At 61.3% G+C, this 9,449-nt stretch overlaps 2 protein-coding genes across 3 annotated transcripts in view; one reads left to right on the top strand and one right to left on the bottom strand.

Annotated features, from left to right (window-relative positions):
* The window catches only part of DLEC1 (deleted in lung and esophageal cancer 1), a 93,108-nt gene extending 89,411 nt beyond the window's left edge, over positions 1-3,697 (top strand). For both annotated transcript variants that reach the window (XM_010835507.1, XM_010835508.1), the window contains 7 exons: positions 40-134; positions 302-386; positions 492-701; positions 1,758-1,919; positions 2,584-2,737; positions 2,966-3,089; positions 3,176-3,697. In XM_010835507.1, the coding sequence (XP_010833809.1) occupies positions 40-134; positions 302-386; positions 492-701; positions 1,758-1,919; positions 2,584-2,737; positions 2,966-3,089; positions 3,176-3,302 (957 nt within the window). In that variant the 3' untranslated portion in view covers positions 3,303-3,697. The remainder of the gene's footprint in view (positions 1-39; positions 135-301; positions 387-491; positions 702-1,757; positions 1,920-2,583; positions 2,738-2,965; positions 3,090-3,175) is intronic.
* The window catches only part of ACAA1 (acetyl-CoA acyltransferase 1), a 24,363-nt gene continuing 18,470 nt past the window's right edge, over positions 3,557-9,449 (bottom strand). The window contains exons 5-13 of the mRNA XM_010835509.1: positions 9,404-9,444; positions 9,060-9,102; positions 7,298-7,396; positions 6,405-6,485; positions 5,012-5,202; positions 4,702-4,881; positions 4,356-4,411; positions 4,102-4,247; positions 3,557-3,858 (exon numbers count right to left, since the gene is read on the bottom strand). Coding sequence (XP_010833811.1) covers positions 3,783-3,858; positions 4,102-4,247; positions 4,356-4,411; positions 4,702-4,881; positions 5,012-5,202; positions 6,405-6,485; positions 7,298-7,396; positions 9,060-9,102; positions 9,404-9,444 — 913 coding nt within the window. The 3' untranslated portion in view covers positions 3,557-3,782. The remainder of the gene's footprint in view (positions 3,859-4,101; positions 4,248-4,355; positions 4,412-4,701; positions 4,882-5,011; positions 5,203-6,404; positions 6,486-7,297; positions 7,397-9,059; positions 9,103-9,403; positions 9,445-9,449) is intronic.

Below are 9,449 nucleotides of genomic sequence, written 5' to 3'. Positions count from 1 at the left end.
ACCTCTCAGGACTCCAGTGATGGGGCCTGAGCTTGGTAGGTGGAGAGGGAGCTTCTGGGCCGGAGGCGCCGCCTACAGGACTTTGCCGTGGGACCCATGAGACTGGACCTGCATGGCTACGTCAGGCCGGCGCAGTGAGTCCGCAGGGCCGCCTAGCCCGCCTCCTGCCCCTGGTGGGGAGCAGCCTCCTTGGGCGCTGCTGGGGACCAGCCCAGGCCTTGGGAACAAGAGGTGGGCACGGGAGGGCGGGGCCAGCCAGGGGCAGGTGAGGCCCAGAGGCCGTCCCGGCTGTCGCCGGCAGGCTGAGCGTGGACTGGGACTACGGTGGCAGCATGGTGTTCCGGCAGCAGGCCAGCGACCTCATCCCTGAGCAGCCCTGCGCCGGGGTGAGTGTGCAGCCGCCCTGCCCTCCCGCGTCACCCGGGTGCCCCCCACCAGCCCTCTGGGGGCAGAGCCTCACAGTCTGAGTGCCCCCTTCCTGCGGTTGCCAGGTGCTGAGTGAGCTGGTGACCACCCGTCACCTGAAGCTGACCAACACCACGGAAATCCCTCACTACTTCTGGCTCCTGGTCTCCAAGCCCTTCTCCGTTTCTCAAGACGGGGCGAGCCGCAGCCACCGGGCCCTTGGCTGGAAGCAGGAGGGTGAGGAGATGGCAGCGAGGGGCAAGCAGCTGGTGCTCCACCCACAGGAGAACATGCTGGTCAGTGGCAGCATCTGCGGTCCCCGCCTGGGGGGGCACACACTCCTGGGCTGGGAGTCACCTTCCTCTCACGTTCCCGCGCGTGTATGTACAGACAGCACGGCCACAGAGTACCCTCCCAGGGCTGCACTCAGACACAGACATCAGTAGTATCCAGGCCCCGCCACGCCCTACGCACTCAGGGGCCAACTCCCCAGAGACAGACAAGACTCCATCCAGCGCACGCGCGCGCACACACCCACAGTCCCACCCCCCACCCCCGTCTCACACACACACCCCACCATCCCACACCCACTGTCACACACACACCCCACCATCCCACACCCACCATCACACACACACCATTCAGCATATATACACCATCCCACACACACCCACCGTCCAGCACACCTTCTGCACAGGGGTCTCCACACGTAGATATGCCCAGACCTATCAGAGCACACACTCAGGAGCCCTGGATGCACCAGTCTGCCATCTCCTCTGCCCGCGTCCTGGTCCTGAGAGCACCACGTAGCACAGACCCTCCCCGTCACCTGCCCTCTTGCAGGGTTTCATCACTGTCTTTCCATAAACATAAGGCACACTGTTCCCAGGAACCCCCCTCCAGAGATGAGAAGAAGGCCAGGGAGTAAACTTGTGGAGCTAGGTCCACAGACCTGGGTTTGGGAGCCACGTGTCCAAGGCCCTTCCCGTGAGGCCTGTGATACCTCAGCCCTCTCCCCACAGCCACCAGGGTGACCCCTGAGCAAGGCTAAGCTGACTTCGTGTCCCACGCTTGAAACTCAGCTGGGGCCCCTTAAGGACAGACACAGGCTTGCCCTGGGCCTGCGGGCTTGCACACAGCCCTGGTCACCCCAGGGGAGGACAGCTCCATTCCTCTGGCCCCTCAGCTCCTGACAGCTGCTGGGCATGGAGCAGGGCCTGCAGGCCATTCTGGGTCACAGGCTGAGAGGGGACCAGGCCGGGCCTGCAGGAGGGAAGGGTGGAGCCCCAGGTGGGCAAGCTGTTGCCCGCCTCCAGCAGCCTGAGGTGACAGCTCGCCCACAATCTGCTCAGGTGAACGTGTCCTTCTCGCTCTCCCTGGAGCTGCTGTCCTATCAGAAGCTCCCGGCTGACCAGATGCTGCCCGGAGTGGACATTCAGCAGAGCCCAAGTGGAGAGAAGCAGATGGTGTTCACACAGAACCTGCTGCTGGAATACAGCAACCAGACCTCACAGGTGAGTCCCCAGCCTGGCTCACGTGTTAAAGAGGGGCACCGGGCTGAGCTCTGCTCAGGTGGAGTCAACGGAGGACTGACCCCGATCGTCTGGCACGTGGAGAGATGGGGTCATCTCCATCCTTACCGGCCTCGGGAGCTCAGAGCCAGGTGGGGTGCTGGAGGGTGCAAAATCAGGGAAGGCTTCCTGGAGGAAGAGGCGGCACGTGAAGCCTGCACATTGTTTAATGGAGAAAGCAGGGGACCAGGCCAAGGGAGTGGCCTGACGATGCTGACAGCAGCTGAGGGACGCCTCTGGGGCTTGTCTGGGACTGTGTGCACCAGGTGAGAAAGCCATGGGCCTTGTCCTATGGGCTGTGACAAGCTCCACACTCCAGCCCCACAAGCTTCTGAGGGGAGAGGCCAGGGGGAAAGGTGAGAGGGCCCAGAGCCCAGGAGGAGCAGAAGGCTGGATAAGGGGGGGCGGGTAGGCAGTGAGGTGACCCGGGCAGGGAGTGGAAACCACAGCGCTGGATCAGGGGAGGAGGGAGCAGACAGCGCCTCCCTGGCCGCTTTCCTCCCACCAGCGGCGGTGCTGCCTGTGGGCTCCTCAGAAGCTGCTGGGCGGAGGGCTGGCAGGGTCCCGCGTCCCTGCTGCTCTCCCGGGTGGCCGGCTCTGTCCCCAGGTGGTGCCCCTGCGGGCCGTGGTGGCCGTGCCCGAGCTGCAGCTCTCCACCAGCTGGGTGGACTTCGGCCCCTGCTTCGTGAACCAGGGCCGGGCCCGGGAGGTCTACCTCATGAACCTGAGTGGCTGCCGAAGCTATTGGGCTGTGCTGACAGGTGTGTTAGGCCCTCCTCCCCAACTCCGCTAGACTAAGACCCCCAGGAAGGGGCCTGTGGCCCTGTGCTGATAGGCCAGACCCCCTGGGAGTTGCTGCGCTGACTGCCACTTCCCCCATCGGAAGTGGTCCCCTCCGGGGTGGTGGGCAGCAGCAGAAGCACCAGGAGGTGGGGGTCAGTGCCGCAGGTGGTGCGTGGAGCTGCCTGCGCGTCCTCCCCATCCTGCAGGCCAGCAGGAGCCAGACAGGGACCCCGTGGCCTTCAAGGTGTCCCCAAGCAGTGGGCTGCTGGAAGCACGACCAGTCAACGCACCCCCCACCTCTGTCACCCTCCAGGTTTCCTTCACCGCCAGGTATGGCCCCCCAACGGCCTGGCTGGCGCTGCCCCCCAGAGCCCTGGGCCAGCACCCCTCCTGATTTGAGCCCCGGCTTCCCACAGGAGCTGTGAGCTGTACGAGTCCACGCTGGTGGTGGAAGGCGTGCTCGGGGAGAAGCCGTGCACCCTGCGGCTCCGGGGCCGCGGCTCGTATGACGAGAGACATGGTTCACCCCAGCACCAGCTCTGAGGCTCTGCCCTCAGCCCCCAGTCCCGGAAATAAACGTGGCCTGGAGCTCTGGAGCGGTTTACTGGGCATGGGCCTCTGCTGGGGAACCTCTGAACGGCTCCTGGGATGGAGGGACCCCTCCAGGCCTGCGCCTTGTCCTCAGGGCTCATCCGAGGGTGGGTCCGCCAGGCGGAGACCAGGGCACTTAGTGTTCAGATGGAGCAGAGGCAGGACCAGCCTAGTGAGAACTGGCCCTGCGGAAGAACCACAGGCACTGAGGTAAGACCGCGCGTTTACTGTGTCTGCGGCACTCCCCCTCCACAGCGTCTGCCCCCAGGGACCACACGGCGGCCTTGTGGGCTGGGTGTGTCTCCGCACCCGCCCCTGTGCTGGGGCATCTGTTCGTGTTTTGTGTGCTCACAGCAGCTCGGGTGTCTTGACTTGCTATCCCTCCTGTGGTGTGGCACGGCTGCGGGAGCCGCACCTCTGCCCTGGCCGCCGTCAGTTTCCGGGGTATTCAAAGACAGCGGCGGCTCCCATGCCAGTCCCGATGCACATGGACACCACCCCGTAGGCCCTGGGGAAGGAGACACACAGGTGGGGCGGAGGCTCGGCCACCAAGCTCTCGCCGGGAAGGCTGAGCTGGGTGCACCAGGGCCCAGAGGACGCCAGACCTCAGGGCGTGTGGGCCCCAGCCTGCCCCCCAGGCGCGCACACAGGGTGACAGATGCCTACAGCAGGCCAGGATCCCCCGTCTCCTCAGCTTGGAGCATGTGGGGGTACGTACACCTCCCCGACTCCCCCACGGGGCCAGCCTCACCTCTTCCCGCGGCGCTTCAGCTCGTTGAGCAGCGTGATGACCTGTCGAGCCCCCGTGCAGCCCAGCGGGTGGCCCAAGGCCACTGCACCCCCCAGAGGGTTCACCTTCTCAAGGGGGAGTTTCAGCTTCTCCACACAGAACACAGCCTGGGGGGAGGTGGAGCATCAGCTGTGGACCCCTCTCTGGTCCCCTTTGCCCCTCGCCCCCTGGCTCCAACTGGGGGCCCCAGGCCACACTGCAAAACAAAGGCTCACCTGACTAGCAAAGGCCTCGTTGATCTCAAAGATGTCCACGTCATCCACGGTCAGCCCTGCAGGCCCGGGGGAAAGACCTGAGCTGACCCAGCGGCCCCCTTAGTGGGATCCTCAGTCTCCCCAGGGGCCCTGCCCCATCCATGGCCTGTAGGCTGCCTGCTATGTCTGCCTTTCTTCAAGATGGGTGCGTGGAACCTAGCTGGGGGTCGGGGTGCTGGTCTTCACCCCCCTTCACTCTGCAGCACCCACAGGACCACCAGGCTCCTGTCCCCCACCTGCCTCAGGCAGCAACAGCACGAGAAGCAGGAGTTGGATCTCAATCTCGGGGGTGAAGGAGCCGTCTTACCTGCTTTCTGCAAAGCCACAGGGATGGCATAGGCAGGGCCAATGCCCATGATGTCAGGTGGAACCCCGACCACTGCATAGGACCTCAGGACCCCAAGGATGGGAAGGCCCAACTCTTCTGCCTTGGACCTCCTGGCCAGCAGAATGGCAGCAGCCCCATCACTCACCTGGCTAGAGTTTCCTGGAGGCAAAGCACAGGGTTAGGGGGGCCTGGGGGCCATGCTGAGGTGGTCCACACCTTCCCCATCCACCCTGCCTGGTGGCTCCAGCACCCAGAGGAGAACACCCAGCGTGGAGCAGCCCCGTCTCACCAGCCGTGGTAGAGCCCCCGTCCTTAAAGGCGGGCTTCAGCTTGGCCAGGCCCTCCATGGTGGTGTTGGGGCGGATGCCCTCGTCCTGGGCCACGGTGATGCTTTGCTCTGTGCCCTTGTCGTCACGGACCGTGGTGGTGACAGGCACGATCTCGGCCTGGAAACAGCCCTGTCTCTGGGCTCTGGCTGCCCTGCCAGCACCGTGGACAGCCAGGCTCAGGCTCACATGGGGTTACTTTCCTTCCTGGGGTCCCTCCCTGACGCCCCCACCCGCTGCCCTTTGGGACAGATGTGCAAGCTCAGGCTGCTAAGTGCAGGAACACACTTGCCTAGGGGAGCATGGAGAGGGCCTGGTGTGGCCCCCTACTACCCAAGGAGGGGGAGCCCAGGCGTCACAGGCCTTTCTGGCCATTAGCCTTACCAGATCCTCCAAGGGGGAGGTTTGAGCAGGGGGCTCCCCTCTGAGCCCTTCACCCAAGAGGGATTAAGCCAACCTGAGGCTGGAGTCCCAGGAATATTCGTGCTGGCTTCCGTGGACTTTCCGTTCCCTCCCACCAGCCCAATCCCATCTGTTTCCTGTTTCCACATATTTATAATGACATAGGACTTCCCTGGGGTCCAGCTGCTACAACTCCGTGCTCCCACTGCAGGGGGCCCAGGTTCGATCCCTGGTCAGTACATCCCACACACCACAACTGAAAGCCAGCACAGCCAAATAAATATTTTAAAAATAATAAAAATGACATACACTAAACTACTGGAGGAACCTTAGAATTTAAACAGTGTAAAAGCATAAGGCATTTTAGGGTGATTGTTGCAATCATATGCAAAGGCCCAGCGGCATTCCCAGGGGAAGAAGCCACAGCTTTTACCCGACTCTCTAGTGAGAGTTTGAACCCAAGTGGCTAAGAACCACTGCCTCAGAGAGGCCCACCTGGCTGGAGACCACTCCCTCCACAGCCACGTACAGGCGGAAAGACACTAAGACTATAATGGGACGTAGCGCTAAGTGCGCGGTGGCGCCATCCCTGGCCCACCTCCCTGCCTGGGGGGAGGCTTAGAAACCACTTGCTGCCCAGCAGTAGCCTAGGGCGGCTCCATCTGACACCACCTGTGTGCTAAGTTGCTTCAGTCGTGTCTGACTCTGCAAGCGCACGGACTGTAGCCTGCTGGGCTCCTCTGTCCATAGAATTCTCTACGCAGGAATACTGGAGAAGGTTGCCATTTTCTCCTCCAGGGGATCTTCCTGACCCAGGGATTGAACCGGTGTCTCATGTCTCCTGCATTGGCAGGCAGGTCCTTTACCACTAGCGCCACCTGGGAAGCCCACTTAGAACAGCCTCAAAAGCTCTTTCTCCAGCCCTTTCAGCATCTCACCCCAGACAGCACTCACTTTTGCTGGGAAGCCAGTGCAAAGGTATCCTGCTTCTCCCGCGAAATGCCAAACTGCTCAGCCACATTCTCTGAGGTTATCCTAGAACACAGACGGGGAATACTGAGTCTGTGTGGGGCCCGGGGCTGCAGACGGGGCGGGGAGACCTGTGTCTCAGTGACACCAGGCGCACAGGCAGGAGTCACCGTAGTTGGGACTTTAAGCGTGTACACCAGAGACCAGCACACAGGAGGGCCTGGGTGTGGCGCCAACTGGCCTGGCCAGCTTCTCCTGCACCTCAAGGGAAACTGCTTTCCTGTGAGGAGACGAGGACTCCCAGGTCCCCATGGGAGGCCACAGCCAGCTTTCTGCTCCCCGGAGCTGCAGCCTCCCCCCACAGGCCAGCGCCACAGCAGGGCCTCTGGCCCAGGCTTCTGGCTTTCCAGGCTTCCCTCAGAGAGGCTTCCCTCAGAGATGGTCCCCGGCTGTGGAGGCAGCTGCGCATCCCCTCACACGTCCTGTGGAGCCAGGACTCCCTGCCCACGGCCGCAGGGTGGCACTGGCTGCAGTGCTCAGCGGCTCTGCAACTATGGCACCTCTGACGCCACCCTGTCAGGGCCCAATGCCCTCACCGGCATGGCTGGTGTGCAAATGCCTCCCGATTCCTCAACTTGAGGCCAGGGTTTTGAGGTGCAGCTGCCATCAGGCCTTGTGTGACTGAGCCCCTTAGAGTGGGGGTGATAGTCTGGGCCATGCTTGGAAACCCAGGGGCACAGATGCACTGGGGGCTTCAGGAAGTCCCATCCCCAGAGGCCCTTCAGAGCAAGCCAGGCCAGAGGCTGGGGGGCCACAAGGGGATCCAAGCTCCTGAAGCCCTGCTCCAGGCCAGGCAGGGAGCTGAGGCAGGTACTCACCCCATAGGAATCAGGCAGTCTCTAGCCTTCTCCTTCTCCACCAGGCGTGAAGTAATATTTCCAGGGTTCCCTCTGTCAGCTAGGGACATGGACTCCACCCTGAGGAGGAGGAGGTGATTAGCAGGCTCCCCACAGACAGCTGGGTGCCGGCAAGCACTGGGAAATAGCCAGGGAGCCCCGGGCCAGCCAGGCAGAGCTGGGGGTGCAGGGCTGCTGAGCCCCGCCTCCACCCCGACCCCCAGACCACTGCACAGTCCACGTGCCTGGGCAGGGCCTCACTTCCCTAAGACAATTGCTCCGTCAGCCAGTGGCAGTTCCCAAGGAAAGCGGCCTAGCGTTGGCCACAGTGGGGAAAACACGTCTAACGAGCCCAGGCCCTGACCTCAGGGGCCACAGATCCAGAAGAGAGAAGAGACCAATATTCTAAAAGCCACATGTCAAAGAGCAAGCTGACTTGTGTGGATGAGGAGGTGCCAGGAGCCGAGGGGAAGGCTGAGATCTCAAGTTAGTGTGGTCACAAAGGGCTTCCAGGAGGTGGCAGAATATAAGGCTTCAAAGGGTGGTAACATATAACTTTGCATGGTTTTCATGCGCCCAGCACTATTTGAAAAATCCTCCCAAGTATTAAGAGCGCTGTGAGCATGCCAGGCCCAGAGAAGCTGAGTTAACTTGTCAGTGGGGACCAAATTTAGGTAGTCGGGCTCCAGAGCCCACTGCCACTTACAATATCCTGAGCCACTCGTCATGAGCAAAGTCTGAGGACCAGTCAACCTGTGACACGGGGGACTGTCCTGGCCCAAACCCTCAAACACTGTAATTTGGTCTTTCACGTGCTTGAGGACACAAACTCCCCGTCAAACCCATGAAGGCTCCAACCTTCTCCTCAGTCCACACACACCCCCATCCATCGTCCAGTGGGAGAGCGAGAAGCCCGGGGACAGCCTGGTCAGTGGCCTTTGCCCCACCAAAGTCCCTGAGATGTGGTCTCTAGGTTTGCTGACACGGGCAGTACAGCCAGTGCCAACTGGCACAGCTCCAAGATGGCCCAGCAGGGCTCCGATGAAGAAATGCTCTGGAGAGGAACTGAGAGGCAGAGGGAGCGGGTCAGTATCCTGGAGCTGCTGGCCCCTCAAGCCTGCTGAAGCCCTGAAGGGGCCTGCGCTCCCAGCACCAGATGCCACCCCAGCCTCCCCTCCCTGGAGTGCCGCCCAGTACACGTGGGGCTCCGTGGGCTGCAGCTGAAGGAATCACAGCTGACAGGGACCAAAGCACCACAGATCTGACCGTGTCCCTCAGAGCCCAGGAGGCAGTGGAAGTTTCCACCTTGGACAGGGTGAGGGGGCAGACAGCCTGTTAAATGAACAAACTAGTTCTAGAGCAGGCAGCTGTCCTGGGCTTTTGGGAACCAAAACTGCTTTTTCCATTCTCAGCAACCATCATGAATCAACAAGGGTTGCCACAGACGGGAACCCAGTACTGTGTCTTCTCAAAATGCTTGCCCACATCTCCAGCCTGACAGATTTCCAAGAAAAGAAAGCTCTTCAAAGCCAGTTTCCCCTGGTGTTGAGAGGTGTGAGCGGTTCCCAAACAGCCAGAGCTGGGGGCTGATTCTAAGCAGAATTTGTAGGAACCAACTGGCAGCCAGCTGCCTGAAAGGGCTGGAGGGAGAAGCATGAACTCATAGCCTCTGAGAATTCAGGAGAGAACATTAGTTTCATTGTTGCAAGTTGGTTTATAAGCTCCCACAGAAAGAAATTCTTACCCACAAGCCATGCCAATGTCATAAGACCCATTTCTGATGCCACCTGCAACAAAAGCATTTTATAAACATCTTTCCCCAGAGTCCATCTGTGTTGGGAACGGGGGAGCCTCTTCCCCACCTGGTCTCTAAGGGGGACTCAGCCCCAGCCTCTGAGATGGAGAGCCAGGAATGCTCAGAAAAGGCTTGGGGGCTGCAGTGGGGGGCTCTCCTCCATGCTTTCTGTGGGTACAGTCCTCTCAGAAATTACTACTTGCCCTGCAGGCAAGGACTCTGCTGACCCAAACCCATGGAGCCAGGACTAAGGCCAGGTCGTAGCCAGGGGTGCCTACCCAGTCACAACTTACCAGCTATGCTGGCCCCCGCCTGGAGCCCCGACGAACCCTGCCTGTT

Source organism: Bison bison, unplaced genomic scaffold (genome assembly GCF_000754665.1).
Source record: "Bison bison bison isolate TAMUID 2011002044 unplaced genomic scaffold, Bison_UMD1.0 scf7180017864043, whole genome shotgun sequence".
NCBI classification, from domain to species: Eukaryota; Metazoa; Chordata; class Mammalia; order Artiodactyla; family Bovidae; genus Bison; species Bison bison.
This window is presented reverse-complemented; position numbering and strand designations above follow the sequence as displayed.